The sequence below is a fragment of the Falco peregrinus genome, chromosome 10 (genome assembly GCF_023634155.1).
Source record: "Falco peregrinus isolate bFalPer1 chromosome 10, bFalPer1.pri, whole genome shotgun sequence".
Taxonomy (NCBI): Eukaryota; Metazoa; Chordata; class Aves; order Falconiformes; family Falconidae; genus Falco; species Falco peregrinus.
The window spans coordinates 8,203,858-8,225,215 of record NC_073730.1 but is presented as its reverse complement, the minus strand read 5'-3'; the positions used below and the strand labels follow the sequence as shown (position 1 = coordinate 8,225,215).

Sequence of the window (21,358 nt, the reverse complement as noted above, 5' to 3'; positions counted from 1 at the left end):
CCCCCCCTGTGCTTTTGCCATGGGCTGTGACTTTTGACACGGGCAGGACACATTTAACAGTGTGCTCTGAATGCTTCACCAGTGGTGATCGGGTGCGTTGTGAGCAGCAGGGCTGTGTCACAGCTCCTGCCGGAGTGACACCGGAGCTGGCATCGCCATCCCAGACGGTGCTGGGGACCCTCATCCCAGCGGCAGCTGGGGGCAGATAAAAGCCACCAAAGGCTGGCATGGCTTTCCGTGTGCAGGTTGAAGGATTCCCACTGTGACTCGCACTGCTGTGTGATTCAGTGATCTCATTTTTTTTGCTTTTAAAAGTTATTTAGACTGCGTCAGGGCAAAACATAACAAGTTTTTAACACTGACTGATTTTTCCATCGAGACGTCTTTTCTTTCTCCTTGTGGCAGTGAGGATTTTGACAAAACCTCCCAAGGAAACCACAAATAAAACCCAGAGCAATGAAATCAGTGTGAAAAAGTGTGATGTGGTGCTTGAGTTGGACGTGCCCGTTGGTTTTGGTGAGGCAGCTCAGAAAAGCCCAGTGCTGCCCAGACAAACCCTAAAGACATTTTTGGGGAAAAAACTTACCTTTTGTTTCTTTTTTTAATCGAAAGGGTGTGATTTTGCAAAAAGATGTCGTTGTGGTCCTTTGCTCTGTGACCAAGCACCCCACTGTGTACTCTTTGTATCATCAGAGTCTGGTCCATACCTTAAAAAAAGGCAGCTGCCAGCTTTTCTGGAGAGCAAACGTCGCTGGGGCAGGCAGGAGAAGCGCAGCCGCACTGCTGCCCAGAGCCGCTTGCTTATCACACACCAGGCAAAAGAGTAGAGCTAAAAGGGACTCCCCAATGCCTAAGTAGTGGAATGGGCGGTGGGTCGTTCTTACCCCACCCCCACCCCAACTAAACACTGCATTTAATGTTTCAGTGAAAGAAATGAGACTTCTGCTGGGGATGGGTGCCTCGGTTAATGGCTTTAACCTACTACCCGGGTGCATTTGTTATTGCTGTTGGTGGCATTTGTGGCCCCTTTGGTTGCAATCATTAGGTTCCAGAGTGAACAACAGCCACAGGGTAGTTTAAACTTGTCTCAGGTGGGAGGGGACATGCCAGCTTTAATTTAATACCTTTCAGAGATGTTGCCTTTTAGCCGGCAGGATTAGCCATAATTTTTGCTGTTGTCTTCCAGAGGGTCCTGCTGGGGTTTATGGAGCCCTGCCCTGACATTGCCACTCTGGGGGCCCCCATCTCACCGGCTCTGTCTACTAGCACGTGTTTTGGGGCCAGGAGAGCCTTCTCCTGGCTGAAGGCGTTGAGCTATCTTCCATGAGGGGTTCGCAGCTAATTGGTACAATCAATATTTGTTTTGCAAATGCAATTGGAGGGAAAGAGGGATTGAGAGTGCCAGAAATTCAATTGACCTGTAAAAACAGATACTGTGTAAAGGGAATCCTTTCCCTGCCAAGCAAATATTTAGAAAGGAGAAGCAATAAAATGAATAAGCAACAAAGTAATATCCTGCCTCCACGGCCGTCAGAGGCTGCTGGGAAGGGCTGCTGCCCCCGATGCTGCGATAACCCCGAGCAGATGAGCGGCAGGAACCCGTTTCCTAGAGAAAGTGTGTTTGCTTTTACCGTCTAATCTGTCAAGCTCATCCTCATGCCTCGGCAGTGCTGGAACCTGTCTCAGGTAGCCCAGCAAGCTGGGCGCCAGCCCGGCATCCCTGCAACCACGGTGTGAGCCTGGTGGTGGCCTGGGGCTGTCCCTGCACCCTTGTTCCCCCTTGCAGAGGTTTTGCTCCCACATCCTCACTCAGCCTCCTCTGATTTCTGGGTGATGGAGCACACCGGGGAGGGCTGTGGGTGCTGTAGGGTGTAAGGGGTGTGTGGGGTAGAGCATCAATAATTCGTGTCTGTAAGGAAATTCCAGCACATCAGCACTCGGCCTCAGCACACCTTGGCGTGAAAATCAAAATGTTTAAGAGGAAGTAAAAAAAGAGAGTTTTTCAGATCAAAAAGCTCCAGAAAAATGTTTTGGGTAGGGAGTGGTGAGGTGGGATCCAGCCAGGGCTTTTGCCAAGCGGGAGCGGAGTGCCAGGGTCCCTCTTTCCCAGGTTGCTCAGCATCCTTAGTGATTTGAAGAGAGATCCCCTTGGGCTCATGTCTGAACTGAAAAACCTCTGTGGAAAACACAGACTTTTCAGAAAAAAAATACGATCTCTGTACATATGTGTGTGTACGTGTGTGTGTACATATATATATGAAATAAAGCAAGCAGAAGGAAGGGAGATGATTTTTCGGGAAAACTTCCAAACAGCTCTGGCACTGAGCACCTTTAAGCCAGTTTGGAGGCTTCCGAGCATCTTCCCCCCATGACAGATACTGACGCCTCTAATTGAGGTCAGGATCTGAGCCTGTTTCTCCTTTACTGGCATCAATTAGAGCCTTTTTTAGGGGCATTGGTGGCTACCGATGCTACCTTGAAATGCTGTCGCTACACAGAAATCAAAAAGAGGTTTGGATTTGCATTGGCATAATACTGAATTTTCAAGAGACCATTGGCTAAAAATGTAGACTCCCCTCGCAAACTTCCCTGGACTGAAGAGGAAAAAGCTCTAGGGAAGCAAGTGAATTTTAAACACTCGATAATCAAATTTTCTCGAGGTTTTATCCCTGTTTACTATGAGACTGAGCTCCTCTAGGATGCTCAATACGTCTGGGGAAATGATGCTTGGACCCACAAAAGGCAGAGCAGCTCTGCTTCTCCACGCACAAGGGGTCATTTGGGAGCAGGTTGCTTGCCGAGATCATGGTTGCTGAGCTGCCCGCTGCTGGGCTGTCTCTGCCGACGCATCCCCGACCCGTCGATGGCATGAGAAACCCCCCTGTGCGCCGTCATCTGTTATCGCAGCCCTCTCTCGGGTGCCGCTGAGGTTGCAAAACGTGCCCTGAGCATTCGTTTCTTCCAAAACTCCAGCCTGAGAGCACATGCTAGAAAAGAGCTGCAACATGAGCTCAGCGGAGGGGGGGGGGGGAAAGATGGCTTAAATTTAATGTCTTTTTAGATGAATATTTCCATTCATTCCAGAGCATATTCCTCTGGCATTTCCAGCATGCTTGTTTAGCCGAGTAGTTAACAAACTTCATCGAAACACATGTTATAGTGCTCTCTAGTGCACGGAGCTATGAATGAAGGATGCCTCTTTTGAGATATTTTGATGTGCAGCGCAGCTTTTACTCTGGAGCAGCCTGTTAACCGCAACAGCTGCTTCCCATTGTGGAAATGCTGTTGGAAAAAAAACAAAACACCCATCCCAACAACCTGACAACACATGCAGATGATATTTATGCGAAACCCCACATGAGGGTGAGCTGGGGCACAGGGACATAAAAGATAAGGCAAGAAATAACCTAGCCAGGAGACTGATATCTCCCTGCCGGCAGCACCCGGTGTGCTCCCGCGGATCTCTGTTTGCCGAGCCAGTCCGAAGCAGCTGGTCTCTATGTCCGACTTAGTTTACTCTGTTTAGCTTTTATACAGCCGAGCGATTTTTATAGCCAGCGGAGCACTAGGAAGCTCGACAGGATATTGGCCGCCTCCTAATGAGGGTTTGCCACGTTGGCATGTCGGCACAAACGCCCTGTGAATTTTAAATGTCTGGGAAACAGCGGCTCCCGTGGCCCCGTCCCTGGATGCTCCGGGAGCCCTTGGGGGGAACATGGGTTTTCTGTTTAATAAAGGAAAACTCGAGCCTTGATTGTAGCCTAGGAGACTCGAGAGCAGCCGGGATCCCCAGTGCTGTGGCACAGCTGGGCCCAAGGCACATCCACCTGCACGTCCCTCGATGGTGATGCTCTGGGAAAGCCCCCCAAAAGCCAGGGGAGCCTGTCCTGCCCTGGGCAGTCAGGGAGTTGGGTGGTCCCAAGCATGAGGTTGGACCCGTGGAACCAGGCTGGGGGTGAACTTGAGCCCCTGGGATTTTCTGATCCCTTGTTGAACCTGTTGGTATAAGGTGGAGGTGAATTTATGGCATCATGGTGGGGTCGGGGCTGGAAGTGACTGGAGCTGCCCAGCCCTTCCTTTACTTGGAGCAGGGCTGGCTTGGATGCTGGGTCAGGTTGCTCAGGGCTAGGACCAGTCGAGTGCTGGCTGTCCCCAAGGAAGGAGATTTCTTCTCTTGACCTGAATGCTCTTTCTTTTCCTTTCTTTTGTTTTTATAACCTTCCTTTTGAAATTCTGAGTGGAAAATAGAAAGGTTTTAATTTTTTCTTTTGTTTCTATATTCATTTTCCATCTCAAGAGCTTTACAAAAAAATCAGAGGCAAATGTAATATCTTGCAAGAAGGGATATCTTAAGCTGGAAGGGAATGAAAATAGCTCCTTCCCCCACGGTGGTACAGCACATTGAAAAACCAGTGGGTGTGTAAAATCCCCAAAGGGGTAGGAAAACCAGCCTGCAGGATTTTTTAGCCAGGATATCTGTTTCTTGGAAAGAAGAAAAAAAAAAGTTTCAAGATCATCACTGTTTTATCTGCAAAATGAATGACACGAGCAGCATTTCCTTCTCTCCTAGTTATTCCTGCCCCGCTTACAAAGCTGGCCAAATTGGGGTGGTGGCAGCGATGGCACATCCTCTTACTCCTGGTGACTTTGCTTTTCCATCATTTGCCTCTCCATTAATCTCAGTACAAACAAAGGCTCTGAAGAGACAAGCTGAAAAGCTCCTGGGGGTACGTTTAAATCAGTCCTTTCTAATAATGTCTGTCGACCTCTCTGTGGAAGCACTGCTCCCCAAGGAAAGGACACGGAGCCGCAGCAGCGTGCTGAAATATGGTGGGGTGTAATTAATTCTGACCTCTGGCTCCCGCTCACTCACTCTCAATATTAAATTTGACTAGTGATATTGTGGTTTTTCAATTATCCTTGTTTTCCAGGGGGCACAGGGAGGGGAGGGGGTCGCCGTTCAAAATTCAACTTGGTGGGAGATACATTGGCTGGGATGTGGAACTCGCATGCCATGGGCTGGATGGGATCAATCCTTGGGTCATCTCTATTGGGATGGCATTTGGGCTTGGACACAGTGTTGTGTGTGCTTCTCCCCCTCCTACCTGTGTCCATCCTGCTTCCAAAATGAGATACTTGTCTGGTGCCGGGATGGGGCCAGCTCCCTGCCTGGTGCTACATACTGTTGGGGTCGTGGAGATGGGGGGCAGGTACAGAAACAGCCTTTAGGGAAATGGGGAGGAAAATCAGCATTTTGGTCTTGTTCTTCTGGCCTTGCCCAGGAGGTTGCTTTCTGGCTGCTCCTGAAGTCAGTAGAGGATTTTTATCAGACTCTTCGAGGGCCTGGAGGGGACCCAGAGCCATCAGCTCCTACAGGACCTTATTGGTAAAAGTCTTGGTAGCATGTCCTTGATCAGGAATGGAGCAAGTTAAAACAGCTTTAGAAGCCATGCACTTGCTTGACCTTTTATTTTTGTGTAGAAAAGGCTCGAGGGTTGCTAGTGTCTTTTGGCAGCGGCTGTTTGCTGGGAAGGCTTCGTTTGTCTGTTTATTTAACCCTATCATTCTAACAGTGCCCCTGCTTGTCATGGTGTGGTCTCTGGAGGGTCGGGGGGGGGTGTTAAGTGACCACTTTTGGACCTCAGCCAGGAGGCAGGGACGAAGGTGCCCTTTTCTGGGAAGGCTCAGGTTGTTCATGTGTAGCAGTAGGGTAAAACAGCCCAGTGCCAACCCCCTCTCCTCCTCTGCCCTCCTCTCCTCTCTGCCACCACCTCCCCAGGATGTCCCTCATCACCGGTGTCCTCTGCCACAGCACCAGGCTTCACAAGGGGACATGGGACCTGCTTAGGTGTTCTCATCAGGGCAGGAGCTTGTTAAGGGATGCTCCTGCAGGACACCCATGTGTGGACCCCCCTAGTTTAAACCCTCCAAAACCTCTGGGGTCCCTGGATGGGGCCGTCCCCCTTCTCTGTGTCCCAGCAATGCCCAACAGCAGCTCTGCCTTGGAAAGCGAGCTGTGCTTCTTGGCATCCACCGCTGTGGCGAGCTCTCTGAGGCTGGGATGCACGGCAGAGCGGGATGCTGGATGGGGTAGGACCGAACCCAGTGGTTTGGACCCTGGGAAAGCTGGGTTAGGTGGAGAAAGGTGAAAAGCAGGGCTCTCCAGCTTCACCTCCTCTCCTCACTTTCCCCAGCCTCTCGGAGAACACAGCCACCAGCTCAGGTCTGGATTTTCCAGAGGCCAAGGACTGACTTTTCAGACGCTCCATCCCCAGTTGCCAGCAGGGTCTTGGCTGGGCCCTGGGGAGAGCTTGCCCCCCGGGGCTGTGGAGTTTGCATCAGCCCCTGGGATGAAACAAGTCCGGTTCAGCCCGGTTGCTATGTCCCCTCGAAGCATCGGAAGACGCATTCAGGCAGCAGAAATGATGAGAAGGGCTTGAGCCGGGAGGGGGTGGGGGGGGAGGAGAAGGGAAATTAAAAAAAAAAAAAAAAAAAAAAAAAAGGAAAACGCCACTTGCTGCAAAGCAAGCGAATTCTCCAATAAACCTGAATCTGCTGAGAATACATTTTACAAACATGCAGCGAAGTTGGCCGCTTTTGTTTGGGCGTTTGTTAAGCATTAACTAAAGAATGCCATGGTCCAGCCTGCTCGGTGTGAAACCTAATTCTCCCCCTTTCTGGAGCCATGGCATGGAGTGCTCAATTTTTTTCTCTCTGTAGGACTGCAGCCTTCTGGTACTCCAGCCAAAAAACACTCATATTTTAGCAAGCTTAGCCCCGGCCCCGTTGCCAGGCAGTAAAGCGAACACTTGCCCGCCTCGGGGGGAGGGAGCTGGGAGACAGGGAAGGGTCAGGAGAACAGCCCCAGGGAAAACATCCCTCCTTCATCCCACCCAGAGCTCTCCCAGGGCTTGGGGTGTGTGGGGAGGGAAGGCAAGGGTGGCTGCGGGTGCTCTGCTCTGTCAGCCTGGGAACCCGGAGACCCCGGGTGGGTTTGGAGGTGCCTGGGATAGCTGGTGCTGTGTTGCCCTCTGAATCACTCTCCCCGTCCCCAGGACATGCCAGCCTGCTCTCTGCAGTGCTGGGGTGGACTCAGCCCTTTCCTACTTTCTCCCACAGCCTTGGCACCCTCCCACAATGGCTGAGGGTCCACATGGTCCCCTCACGAGGATGCCAAGAGATGCCCTCGCAGGCACCACGCATGGTGGGTGCATCCATCCTGCTTCCTTCTGGGTTGCAGTCCATGCCCTCGGCCTCATCCTTTATCCCCAGGAGGGCCAGAGTGGGGGACAGGGTGACCTGAGTCCAGCAGCAGCAAGAGAGTGACTCGTTCCCAAGCCATGGGTGGAGGGTTGACAGCCACTGGCATTTTTCCACTGCCAGCCCATCGAGGACCTGGTGCTGCCTTCCCCCCTTCCGACAAGTGACAGTGAGTGAGAAGATGACCCAGTGCCAAGACAACTCAATCCAGCATCCTTGCTCCCCATGGAGCCCTGTGGCTCACCGCTGGCACCCGCCGCCAGCCTCCTCCCGCGCCTCTCGCACTGTGTGTGGCCATCAGCTTGTCCCCATGCCAAGGTCACGTCTCTGGCAGGGGTCGTGGCTTTGCTTTCCAGTGAGCCATCAGTTGGGGATGGCTGTGAGCACGAGCAGGCTGGAACTCCAGCACTTCTGACGGGTTGGTCGGGGTCTGCTCAGGCTCCTCCGGGGTCATGGTGAGAGCAGTTGATGAGTTGGTCAGATCTCTGCACCAAGGTGCTGGAAAACACAGCACCTCTGCGGATGCACCTGCTGTGGCAGCCCTGGCAGGGAGGCGAGCGGGGCAGCTGCTTTGTGGGGACTGGTGCCATCAGGGTCATTGGGGGTTGCTCCTGCCCCTCTCACCACATCCCAGGGCCAGGTTGGCAAGCATCCCTCTGCCCAGCAGAGCTGCCTTGCCTTACCCACTGCCTGAACCAAGCCTCTGCACGGCGTTTGAGATTTGTCCATCAGTATTTAATATCGGCGTCCCTGACCCGCCACCCCCTCCCCGGGGAGGCTTCGAAGGGCTGTGTTTGTATGCGGCGCACGCAGACAGACAGCAGCCGGGAAGCGCCCGTCAATCATGGCCCCTTTCAGCCTGTCACCTCAAAATAAAGGGAGAAAGAGGGGGTGGTGGCTCCGATGGGAACCGGGGGCTGCCCACGCCGCTCCCCCTCCATCAGTGCGGGAAGGGACACGGGATGCGCCTCCCCAGAGGTGGCTTTGGCCACGTGTTGAAATTTCTAGGTTTCAGTGATGATGCGTGGATGGGAAACCCCAGAGCAGAGGTCTGGGATGGATTTCTTGAGGAAGAGGAACTGCACAGAGAGGTGTGACTGTGTCCCAGGGGAAGCGGGGTGGTGGTGTCTGTAGCATCAGCTAGCTTGCTTGGGGGGGTTTCAGCAGGAATGTTAGACTTTTGGAAATGGCAAAATACTTTGTTTCAAGATTTTCTTGAAACCCACCACCACCACCTTTGTTTCAAAACTACAGATTTCATTTCAAAAGGGACCTAAATTTTAAAAAAAACCACAAACTTGGTGTGGATGAATCAATAGAGGAACAGGAACATTTTTAAGATCAGAAACAAAAGGTTGTGTGTTGTGATAAAAATTGCTTGCATCACTATATTTTCATTCCAGTTCTTCTTAAGTTGAGTGGGTTTGTTTTCGCCTACAAATATTCACCGTCAGCGCTTCAATGAGGCTTTTACCGAGTCACTCGTGGCAGGCTGGGTTTCCAGCGAGCATCACAGAGCTGAGCAGGTCACCCCGTCTGGTGCCCTGCCCTGTGCCTGCCAGCTCTGAACATGATTAAACAAAGCCAAAGGCTGCCAGCCAGGGGTTAGCTTTTGAACCCTAGGCTATGGAGGGAAAAAAAATAAATCTGCCAAGAACTAAAGCCCACAGCATCCCTAGAATGGCAGAAATGAAGGCGCTCCCATTGCAGTTTGGGGGTTGGTAATTTGTTCTTGGTTTAAAACCTGTTGAAGTCCTTGGTCAGAGCCTGTCCTTCTCTTCTGTGGAGCCTCCTGTAGAGAAATGTAATCTCAAAGTCCCCTTTGCAGTTTCAGGGAGACACAAAGAGGTAGAGAGGGGAGAAAAGATGGCATATGCTCTGCAGCCTGCTGCTTGCAGCAGGAGGGGGCTGGGCACAGAGCTGGAGATCCCAGAGGTGGAGTAAAACATCTCTGGATCCAGGCTGGTGTGGACTGCTGAGGCAAAAATGTTAAATTAATTGCTAGATCCAGTGCTGGAAGAAAATTTTCCTTCAGCCCTGTCTCAGGCTGACCAGGGGTGTTTCAGTTGGCTTATTTATGCAGGGGTTGTCTATGCAGGAGTTATCCTATGTGGAGCTAACCCTATATTCCAGAGTGGGATTATCCATGTGTGGGGTTATCCATGCGGGAGGTTATCTGTGCGGGGGGTTATCCGTGCATGCTCTTCCTCCCTGGTCCCTGCAGAGGAGCTGGTACCGTCCAGGGCTGGTCCAGGGCTGTAGGGATCTGGGACACCAGCAATGCCCTGTACTCTCTCTCCATTACTACCTGCGGTAGGCTGCAGGTTTTATGCTCGTGACCTTTTAGCGCCTAAGATCTCGGTTTATTGTGGGTTTATAGGGAGCTCTTTATGGTTTTGTACTGTGGAAGAGGTTTTATGGGGATTTCTCTGCATCTCACGTTGCTCAGGGATGGGGGAGTCCTGCACTGGGCAGCAAAAGCTGCCTGGTCCGTCTGGCATCCCTCAGCAGGAGCTGTTGGGGACTCAGCAGTTTGGAAATGAAGTCATTTATTCAGCGACTTAAGTACGGCTTTAAGTGTCTAATATTAGGCAGCCATTTACCTAAATCTCACACCTTTGTGTTTTGCAACACGCTTTGGGCTTAGAAACATCCATTGCTCTGCTGGTGCTGCTGTGCATAATTGGCAAAGGTTTATGGCACTCTAATCAGTACCCTGGAAATAGAGATTTTGGACACATTCATTCGTGAAGATTAGATAGCAGTAAGGTAATAACTTATCAATATTTTATTACGTAGAGCAGTTAGTAATCCCAACAGGTAGGGCTTAAACTTCATTTAAACAAGATGAGAATGTGTTACCAGATGAATACAAATCACCTCCACTTTGACATAAAAGAGACATAATTAAAGGCAAAATGACTACAGAAATATTAACACAAGCCTGCGCTGCTCAGATCTGGGGCAAGAATAAAAATGACCCTTCAGAAGGGATGCTTTCAAGGGAATATACATCCCTCTTCTCCCAGGGCAGTCACAGGGATGTTGGAAATACATACATCTTAGAGACAGACAGTTGTATGTAAACCTAGGAAATTGTAGTTTAATGTACAAAAAAGCTACTAATGGCATTATCTGGAATTACCAACTCCCCCACCTTTTATTTGATGATTTTCTGCTTTCTGTAGTGACAGTGGTGTTTTATAAAAGCTTTATAACACCCCTTTCCTACTTCTTGGGGGATGCTACAATTTGCTGAGTGTGCCCAGGATTTGGCTGGCACAGGGAGAGTGATGTACCCCATCCCCATGCTCGCCACCACCAGTTTGGGAAAACCTGGGAGGGAGCAGGCACTGCCCACGTGCTGGTGCGCCGCGTCCGTGAGAGGACCCCAAGATGGGAGGGTTGCCAATAAATGCCAATGCCAATAAAGTGGGGTGCATTTGGGGGCCCCATTCCTGACCCTTCAAGCCCTTGCCACCCAGCCCTCAAGGCTGGTGGACACCGCTGACGGGCAGCAGTGTGCAGTGCCAGCTGTGTGCACATCTGGCAGGCAGCTGTTTGCCTCCAGAGCTTGGGGTCCACCAGCTGCAGCATGGGGCACTGGGAGGTGATGCTCCGTGGCTGACCTTGCCCAACGGCGTGGGGAGGCAGGCGTTATCCTCTGCTCCTGCACATGTCTGCCCTTCTCATGCTGGTGGGACGTGCCGCCTTGCCCGGGCTCGCTGGCTCCACACAGGCAAGCGCTGCTCTCTGACGAGACGGGCACAGATGTGCCCAGCTGCTGCCACCAAATCTCCTGGGCTCACTGCCTGCACGGCAGAGCCTGCCTGTCCCCCTCCGGCGGTTTGCACAGCTGACCGTCTTGTTTGTCATCTATTGGGAAGCTAAAGCGGTGAATTGGAAAAGCGAAATGAAGCCTGGCTGGGATTTCAGGGGAGCAGGGGCAGCACGTGGGCTGCAGCAGGACGCACTCCCCTTAGCTGCTGGGGAGCTTTTGTTCAGCAGTGCCGCTGGAGGTAGGGGTGCCTTCGACTTGGGAGCTACCTCTAGGGCATGAAGACATGCACCTGCCTTGCTATTGCCCCCCGTCTCCTGGTTTTATGGGCTACTGAGCTCATCACAAAAACTTTTTGACATTGTCCCCATTTTCTGATGGTTTCGCTGCGAGGGTTTCGCATACATCTGGTCCTCTCCTCCTTGGAACGGGGCTGACTCAGCACTTTTCATTTCCTATGTGGTTTGTTGTAACAGCCAAAAAAAGAGAAAGGATCGAAAGCCTGCTGGTGGCTGCAGGGTTTCTTTCCCCCTCCCCAGCCAGCCAGCCCCAGCCCCGCAGGTCTCTCCCCGGGATGACACATGGGATGGGGACCATGGCAGTGGGAGCTATCGGGGCCGTTGGAAGGCTGGATGCAGCGCTCCCTGCACAGGTCCCTAGGGCATCTCTGGGCTGGGACAGGGGCGATGCTCGGAGATAACCTCTTCAGGATGTGCGCTGACTTCTGACTTCTCTTTCTGGGCCAAAGTCATCAAAACAGGGGAATAATAATGTCCAGTTCCCACAGATATTTAGGGCAAGGCTGGGTAAAAGGTGATTTTTTCTTTGTGGAGCCCGAGCCAAAAACATAGATATCTGGGGGTGATGAAGAGATTCAGCATTGGTACCTTCAAACATCTCTACTGGGGGAAACATCCATTCACTTAAAACATCCAGCCCAGGGTTTAGCTCCAGGTGCCTCCGAGTCCTCTCGGGAAAACACTGATGCTTGTCACCTCTGCTCTGCTCGCCTCAGTTTCCCCAGCTGTAAATCATCAATCATGCTACTGAGCTGTGGTTGTTGGGTTTTTTAAGTCAGAAAAAGAAAAGCTTTGTTTTAACCTGAAGTGCTATTGCTGTCGTTACTATTGTTGGCTTTGAAGTATAAAGCCAGTGTGTTGAAACCTGGAAACTGTACAATTAGGGATGCCTCAAACACTGTCACATCAATGTCAAGGAACGAGCTGAGCTTTTTGTTTTCCTTTTGACACATCAAGTCTTCAGTCTGTCACCAGCCTTAACCCCAAAACTGCTGCCACGGAGGTCTTTATGATATATTAGACATTCCTGATGTGCTTGCAAGCAGGAAGGGGGCTGTTCCAGTGACCCAGGCTAGAGGAACAGGGTGGTTTGTGGGTGACCAACAGCACGGGTCCTTTCTGCAGGTGCTTGTTGAGAGGCACAGATGAGCTTGCTGGCCCCATTGCCATCTCCAGCATCTCCTTATGTCTAGGCGTCAGCTGGAGGCAGGTTGACACATAGAGTTGGCCTGATAAAACTCATGTAGATGTGTCGTATCCACATCTTGTGGTGGTGGGAGCTGGACCATTGGGTTTGCCTCCTGTTTGCTTTTCGCCTGGAGTATCTGGATGTTGAGGTCTTTGTCCTTCAACAGTATCCATGGTAAGCACCTGCTAACAGATCAACCAGAAAGGCTAAAGTTGACCCAAAAGCAGCATCCCCCATTGGCACAGGGCAAGCTTGCAGCATGTGCCTTATACGGCAGGGTGCCAGCACCATTGTGCCTAGTCCCCCAACACAATCAAAGCACCAATGGGGTGACCCAGTGATCCTGTGCCAATGCTCATCTCCCCACCATCCACCATGGGTGCCCCATCCGTTGTCCCCAGTGCCATGCCACCCGCTGGGTGCAGCTGTGGTGCTGCCGCGTGTCCCAGCAGGATCTCCTCTTGCTCTTGCAGGCTCTTTGCGGTGAAGTGTGCTGGGTGCCTGGAGGCCATTGCGCCCAGTGAGCTGGTGATGCGTGCCCAGAAGAGCGTCTACCACCTGCGCTGCTTCTGCTGCTGCGTCTGTGAGCGGCGCCTGCAGAAGGGCGACGAGTTTGTGCTGAAGGAGGGGCAGCTCCTCTGTAAGGGCGACTACGAGAAGGAGCGGGAGCTGCTGAGCTTGGTGAGCCCGGCTCTGTCAGATTCTGGTAAGGGGCCGCCCGCGCCCAGCGTCTCCCTGGCTGGTCCCGCTCTGAGGCCCCGGTGAGCGCGGTGGGGTCTGGAGGTGAGGTTTGGGGTCACTGCCCTGAACCTCTGCCAGGGTCTGAAGGGAAAAGCTCTGTAAGCACCATTGCATCCTCCAGCCAGAGTTTCTCCCACCTCACTGGCAAAGGCAGGAGTGGGGACCTCGGCAGCAGAGGGGCTGCAGGGCTGGAGGATGCTCTGGGAACCATTCCATCTCATTAGGCTCATTTCTAGAAGGGTTTTTGCTCCTGGCCTGTGCAGGGCACCAGCACCCCATCCCAAAGGGTACACAGCCTCCCTGGGCATGGGAGGGAGGGTCGTGCTGGCTGAAGGTGACATCTCCCACCTCCTCACCTGAGGAAATGGAGGAGCTGCCCCTGGTATAAATACACCGTAAATGAGAGTCTTCCTGAAAACAAAATCATGGTCCCAAGCATCCCACTGACTACCTTGGGCTAAACCTTCTGTGTCCCTCCCTTGTGCCTCGCTGTCCCCACCTGGGACTCTGGAAAGGCTGAGTGCAAGAATTGAGCTGCTTCTGCTGCAGCCACCCTTTTTAATACTGAGGGGAAACTGAGGCACAGAGCTAAAACTTGAACTGGCAACAGGGAACCTGCAAATCTTGTGTCCCCAGTGGCTTCCCAGCCAGTCGATGACCGGAGCCAGACTGCAGACCTGGTGTGGTGGCACTGTGGGGACACTGCAGAGCCCAGGGGGGCTGCAGGAGGGGTGGCACGTGGCTGGAGGTGGGCAGGGGGCTGGCATTCTGCTCCAGCCAGGGTGTCACTGCCAGACTGGGCTGCCCAGAGCATCAGATCATCATTAAAATATGTATTTACAGTCAATGCAAATCAAATCTGAATGTTTCCCAGGAAGATAAATTTAGTAAGAAAGCCCAGCAACAGGGGCCGGGGGGATGGAAATGACCTGCTAGCAGAAATCCTCATGTTGATGCCATCCCCGCAGAGCCCTGCTCCTCTTGAGGTTGGGCAGCCCCATGCCGTGTGCCTGGGTCACTCGGCTCCTCTTAAAAACCGTCACTGGGGGAAAATCTGCTTTGCTCAGGGAAGGATTTCCCTGCTAAATGCCATGCTCTGGAAAGGGCTGACGGCAAACTGGCAGGGAGCCTGTCTTTTCCCTGCTAGAGCGAAGCACTGGATAAAAAAAAAAAAATAAAAAATCATTGTTACAAGCCCATTTAGGAGGGAGTTCAGGTGTGATGTGGGGCAGGTCATGGACATGGCAAAGCCTGGAGCTCATGGCCAGGCGCAGGCAATGCTGTGGGTGGGGGAAGGTGTCGGGGGGGAAAGGGATGGCTTTGGTGGGGATGGAGCAAAAATTACCCAAACCCCATGTTTCTCTTTAATATCGTGCTCCTCTGCAGCGAGAGCCTGGCTGCTTTGCAGCACTGTCTGCAGCTGGCTCTGTTCGAGCTCTGCAACCCCGCTTGCTGTACAGAAAAAATCCTCCCCCCAAATAACGGTGATGATATTTAAAAAATAGAGTGAGGCCATGGGAGGAGGTGGCTGAAAGAAGCTGGTGAGTGATGGTCCAACGCTGGAGGAGCTGGAGGGGCAGGAAAGCAGCAAGATCCAGCATGCTGGCGCTGGCTCTTGCCTTAGCCCTGGGAAAATCCTTAACTGATTGAAGAATTATTATTTTTTCCTTCTGGGATGAGCAAACTCTTTCAGTTAAAATAGGAACCAGTGAGGAGACGTCATGCAAGAAAAGAAGTGAACTGGACACCACGGTTTGGGTTTATTCCTAGTGGGGGGAAAGGGCAGTTTGGGAAAGGTGGGGGAGCTTTTTCTCCCCAGCGACTCATCCGCCTGTGGTCCAGCCCCACTGCCAGGGCCTCTGGCCAAACCAAGAGCTTCAACTAGCAAAAACCTCCAGGGGAGGTACTTAGTTTGGTGGAAACTCCAGCTGAGACTCAGGGGATGCAAAAGGCTGGTGTGGGAGTCAAAAGGAAACGGCAACCCCCTGGCTGGTTGGAAACCCAGGTGAAGCCCCTGGCATCCCCTGGCAGCCCCTGGCTCAGGGGTCCCAGCCCTTCTCATTTCCCTGCAGACCCCATAGCTTAGCCCCACCACCGTCTGTGCCTGGTTTTGGTTGCCACCAACAGTTCCTAGGGATGTCTTGTGGCTCTTGGGATGGTGGCATGGTGGGGACCAGCCCAGGTGCATGTGCCATGTGGGTGCTCGGCGTGGCACGGCATTGCCTCCTCCTGCTGCATTCCCCTGGGGACCACACTGGGGGATGCAGAGGGTGTCCCCGCTCAGGCACTGGTCCTGGATGCCCTTCACCAACAGCATGCCATGTACTTGTCCAGCCTTTCCCTGTCCCCATCCTCGCTGCTTTGAAGCCCCCCCACCCTCCCTCCCCCCGGCTGCCGCGCACCAAAGGCCACTTTATGAGAAAGCACAGATAAAAAGCAAGCCATATGTTGTCTGTAATCTCCCAAACCCTCGCTTCAATTACTGCCTCCCCCGAGCCTCCGCTGCCCAGCCTAAGTAAACAAGCCCCTCTGAAAGAGGACCCCGCTTTCCAATTAAAAGTGTCCTAACGTTTCTCCTCTCCCTAAATCCTCCCAAGCGAGGAATGTCCTGGCCCCGGCGGCGGGATGCGGGCTCGGCGGGTCGGACCAAGGGCACGCCGCACAATATCCATCGCCCAGGCCCCTTCCCAGGTGACGTCAGGGGCAGCCCCAGACACTCATTAATTTCTCCCCCTCCTCGGTGGGGAAAGGCTTGAAAGGGAGAGTTAATTAAAAATAATACCCCGCCAAATCCGGCTTCGCTTTTCCTTCTTTCCCTTTGACACTGGGAGGGATTTGGGGAGCAGGTGTTGGGGGGGAGGGCTTGAAGGGGGGGGTGGGGGGGGTGGGAGCTGCTCCACATCGGTTTTCCCCCTTGGCATGGGTTTTGAGCATCATTTGCTTGATGGAGTCCATGAGCCTCTGGTTCCCCGCTGCTGGGCTCTCCCTCTCCTGGACTGGAGGGGACTGGAGTGTTCACCTCATTTTAGGGATGCAAAGGTGTTCAGGCACTGATATGTCTCCACTGGTTGACATTCCTTCTCCTGATATTTTTAAAAATCTCTACCCTTCCATCAAAATTAAAATCCTTCAGGTTTCAGGAAAGCTGGCAACTTGGCGGAGCAGAGACCCTGCTTGTGCTGGTGGTGAGAAGGAGGCAGCGGTGGCTGCTGCTCAGCCCCATTAACCATCACAGACTCCACACCCTGGGGGTCCCCAGCACTGGGGCTCTCAGACCTACCTCATTACTATATCCCTCACGCTGGGACATGAAGAGAGAAGTTTGTCTTTCCCTGTGCCGCTGCTGCTGTGGGTATGCTGTGGATGTGCTGTGAGCGAGTGGGGAGCTTGCAGCAGCAGCAAGGTGGTGGCTCTTGGGGGCCAGCATCCAGGTCCAGGCTGTTTGGGTACCACCAGTGTGAAGATCCATCCCCATCCCAGCCCTCCCCACAGGGAAGGCCTCCATACCAGCTGGTGAGCCCACGAAAGAGACCAGCAGTGTGAAGGGAAGAGGCAACTGGTACCTGAGAGCATCCTTGCTCCTCCACTGTGATCACTGCCTCCCCTCGCCCTGGAGATCTGCTCCTCTCCCCATTCCCAGCTGGGCTTCTCTTGGGTTTATGCTTTTCTGATGTGTGTGATCCATGATCAGCTCTTGCTGTGGGCTTCAACCTGACCTGCTTTCGCTGTGAATCTGAGCCAGGCTTACACACCCCTGCTGCATCCCCATCTCCCAGAGACACAGCAGCCCTGGGACGGGTCTTGGGCCAAGTACAGCCTTGCAACTGCATCAGACCAGCACCTCAGCTCCATTATCGATTCCCAGTCAGAGGGTGGAGGAGCTTTCTGGAAAAGGCTTGTAAGAAGGAAGGACCTGTGCTGTCAAACCTGCAGTACAGCCCTCCAACACCGGCTGAGCAGGCGAGACCATCGACACGGTGGTGATGCAGTAAGTGAGGAGGGCTGGTAAGAGGCAAGGCAGCACTGCCTGCTTTCCCGGAGCAGCTCCTGCCCGAAGCCCCGTGGCCCTGAGCGGCGAAGAGCAGCAGGGAGAGACACACCAGTGCCTGGGAACACAATGGAGCAGAACGTTGCAGCAAGTACCCAAGGGGTGAAGCTTGAAGCAGCCTGCACTTCTGTCCAGGGAGATTTAAAATTCCATGCAAGGGAGGAAACACAGGCGAAAAGGTGCCCCTTGTATTTGTGGTCAAAAGCCTGGGCTCTAAATGCAGTTGACATCCATGGTAGGGCAAGTCAGGAGGAGTTTGTGAGGTTGTGGCTAACGTGTTGCCCTCTCTGAGCATCTCTGCTCACCCCACACCCTGACCTCCCCTAGCCTGAGCTGTCCAGGCAGGGGGACCAGATGCCTGGTCACCAGCTAGGCTGGGGGACACCCCCAGGGGCACAGTGGTCCTCCATGTCTGCTGTCCTCTTGAGTGAACGTGGCCTGCCTCTGTCCAGATGTGTCCCCAGCTGTGGCCTGGCAGAAAATCCCTGTGGGGCAGGCAGGGATTTGGGTCTGATGGAGAGAAATCAGGCATCCCAGGGTTTCACACTGCAGCTGCTCAGGCAGTTGGGGAAAAGAAGAACCCAAAAGCACATCTGCTGGCTTGAGCAAATGTCCAAAACAAAAAACCCAAACTGCGAGTCACAGCAGCTCTCCCTGTCTCTGAGCTACCATGGGGCAGCCAGCCCCAGACCTCAGCTTCTCACACACATTCACAAGAAGATCCCCACCACAAACAGTTTCTTTTAAGTCCCCCAGATTATTCGGGACATGCTGGAAAATGGTGTGCATGGCCCATTGTCTGTAAAGGACCTCTTTGTTTTTTCCCCCCCGTAGGCAAGAGCGACGATGAGGACAGCATTTGCAAACTGGGCCAAGCCTCAGGGAAGGGTGCTGAGGATGGGAAAGATCACAAGCGGCCCAAGCGGCCCCGCACGATCCTGACCACGCAGCAGCGGAGGGCGTTCAAGGCATCGTTTGAGGTCTCCTCCAAGCCCTGCAGGAAGGTATGGGGAGAAAGGCCCATGCTCAGCTGCCTCCAGTCCCGGGGATGTCCTGGATGCTGGGCAATGAGTTGCTCCAGCTGCTCTATCCCCTCCTAAAGTCCCCCTGAAAAGCTGAGTGGGCTGAGATGCTGCTGTCATTCCTCTCTCCAAGGTGCGGGAGACACTGGCGGCCGAGACGGGGCTGAGCGTCCGTGTGGTGCAGGTCTGGTTCCAGAACCAGCGAGCAAAGGTGGGCACGAGGGGTGGCCCTCTGCCAGCAGCCAGTGCTGGGGCTCCCCTCCCTCCCCTTGCTTTGACCAAGGGATGATTTCACTCCTTTTTTCCTCCCTTCCCACCCAGATGAAGAAGCTCGCCAGGAGACAGCAGCAGCAGCAGCAGGATCAGCAAAACACACAGCGCCTGAGCTCAGGTACCCCCGTCACACCCAGCTCTCCCCACGCTTGGAGTACCCTGTTTCCCAGCCCTCTCCAGGCTTCCCAAGGGGTCTGGGTCCCCCAAAAAGCAGCAGCCTGATTGCACCGACAACTTGCTCTTCTCTTCCAGCCCAGACAAACGGCAGTGGCAGCGCGGGGCTGGAGGGGATGCTGAATCCCTACACCACTCTGCCCCCACCCCAGCAGCTGCTGGGCATGGAGCAAAGTGTCTACGGCTCCGACCCTTTCCGGCAAGGGCTCACCCCACCGCAGATGCCCGGAGACCACATGCACCCCTACGGTAGGGCTCCAGGGCTTGCCCCTTGCCTCCTCTCCTTCAAAGAGATGCTGAGCTGGGGTGGGGGGCTGTGTGGTGGGGGCTTGTGTGGGGGATGCAGCAATTTCTGGGAAGATGGCAATCCCCTCACCTCTAAATACTCTGCAAAAGCTGAGGGGTACCGGGCACTGCCATGGTGCCGGAGGAGAAAGCAGGCTCTGAAGCCCTTCTGCTCCTTCCCTGCCTCCCAAGGTGCTGAGCCCCTCTTCCACGACTTGGATAGCGATGATACCTCACTGAGCAACCTGGGTGACTGCTTCCTCGCCACGGCGGACGCGGGGCCACTCCAGGCGCGAGTGGGGAACCCCATCGATCACCTCTACTCCATGCAGAACTCCTACTTCACCTCCTGAGCGTGGCATGGTCCCCGGCACGGGGCAGCCACCGCTGCCGCGCTGCCCCAGGAGGGGCTGCAGAGCCCCCGGGGTTGGGAGGGAGGGGGAAGCGACACTGCTGGGATGCTGTCAAACAATATGTTGTAGCTTGGGATTTCCAAGGAGCGAGTTAAGTTATGGGTTACATAGTTTCATGTTTCTTTTAGGAGCCTAGGATTAGGGACAGGAGTGGTTTTTACAGCTGGCTGGTGGATTTTCAAATTTCAAATGGGGAACCAAATTTCTCGTTTCAGCAGGGGAAAAGGCAGGGGAAGGGGGATGGATGCCCCTATAGGATCATCCCGGTGCTGTACCCACTCCGCACCACCTTCGGTCCGAGGAGTGGAAAGAGCAAACTGCTGATCTTCATGGGGAGAGCCTAAGGCATCAGCAGGGCTTTGAAATTTGAAAAGCTGACGACACTTTGGGGAAACACGGGGAAAATGTCACTGCAGGGTTTTCCCTCTGTTGCCTCGACCAGCTTGAGTGCTCGCTGTTAAAACACAGTGACTTTTAAGATAGATGTTCCCATGAGAATATAGAAAGCTAGAAACCCCTAACATTGCCCCCGTCCCCGAGGATGGGGGTGTGTGCGTGTATGTGTGTGTGTGTGGGCACGCACGTGTGTGTGTGTGCAGAGCCGTGTGGCTGTGGGTGATGCACTACACAGCTGCACCTGCCAGATTGTATCAACAAAGTTTATTTCTAAGTCTATCAGAAATTTACTGTACAGCAAAAGTAACTTTATTTTCAACGTGAACCATATTTAAGGAAATACTCAATGCACTTAAGTTATAAGATGAAATAATTTACTTTTTATAAACATTATGTTTAGGTTGCAAAAGCCCAGTGGCAGGGAAGGAAAATCAGTTCATTTCAGGCGATAGGTTTGGGTTTTGGGGTTGGTTATTTTTGGTGCTCTCAGGTTGCCCCACTGGTTTTGAGGTGCAGTTGAAACACAAAGCAGGGCTGGCTCCAGGGACCTGCTCTTCTGCTGGCGGATCGATGGGGACAGCATGGTGGCCAGATCCTGTCCCCACTGCTGGACGTGTCCAGGAGGTCGGTGTGGGGTGGACAACGCTGCTGGAGCTGGTGGACATCCTGGCCCACTGGGGCTCAGCCATGTTTCTCTGCATCACCTCTCTCCTTCCCACAGCAGGACCCAGCTTGCCTCCACCAGCGACCCCATCCCGTACCCTCAAACATGGGGGCTAGGTGAGTGGGAACTGCTGTCCTGGCTCTGGAAAACACCGCAGCTCGTATTGCCACCCCTCGGGAGAAGGAGAAAGGAGGGACAGCCCTGCATTTCCCACCCCATGCTCGGGTTCATCCCTGCCAGAGCCGTGGGAACCTGGGGAAAGTTCTCCTTAGGGTCGAGCCTTCAGCTGACCCTCACCTCATCCCCACTCTTGTTTTCATGCGTTGTGTCCTTTTGTGCTGCTGTTCACAAATGATGTAAGCAACAACCCGTAAAGACATGCAAGTGACTGTGAGGCTCAAAACACTGGCTCATTGCCACCGTATGATCTGACACTGAATGTAGCGGGGTCCGGAGATGGCTGACCCGGCAGGAGATGCTGACACACTGTCAGAAATCGCGTACCAAGATGAAATTAAAAAGATAAAAAAGATCTCTGGAAAAAAAACCCGAAAGGCGCCTGATCTTTTCTTGCGTGGGGTGTCCCCTTGACTCAGAGAGGGGAGGGTTTGCACCATCTCCAGAGTCAGCAAGGTGTTGGGTGGGGTACAGAGAGACTGCAGGGGAAGCTTCAGCTCCTTGGGTTTGAGATATCAAATACCCTCTGGTTTGGGACTAAACTGGCCCTTAAGGGTCCTCCATGGCCAATGGACAGGGGGGACTGGTGGAAGGTGACACATCTCCCTCCGGCTCCCACTCAAGGTGGCAGTGAGGGGC

At 53.4% G+C, this 21,358-nt stretch overlaps 1 protein-coding gene across 2 annotated transcripts in view; it reads left to right on the top strand.

Moving 5' to 3' along the window:
* The window catches only part of LMX1A (LIM homeobox transcription factor 1 alpha), a 46,091-nt gene extending 25,004 nt beyond the window's left edge, over positions 1–21,087 (top strand). For both annotated transcript variants that reach the window (XM_055815834.1, XM_055815835.1), the window contains exons 4-9: positions 13,000–13,232; positions 18,150–18,319; positions 18,471–18,548; positions 18,659–18,728; positions 18,863–19,033; positions 19,262–21,087. In XM_055815834.1, coding sequence (XP_055671809.1) covers positions 13,058–13,232; positions 18,150–18,319; positions 18,471–18,548; positions 18,659–18,728; positions 18,863–19,033; positions 19,262–19,422 — 825 coding nt within the window. In that variant the 5' untranslated portion in view covers positions 13,000–13,057 and the 3' untranslated portion in view covers positions 19,423–21,087. The remainder of the gene's footprint in view (positions 1–12,999; positions 13,233–18,149; positions 18,320–18,470; positions 18,549–18,658; positions 18,729–18,862; positions 19,034–19,261) is intronic.
* Positions 21,088–21,358: the final 271 nt, after the last annotated feature.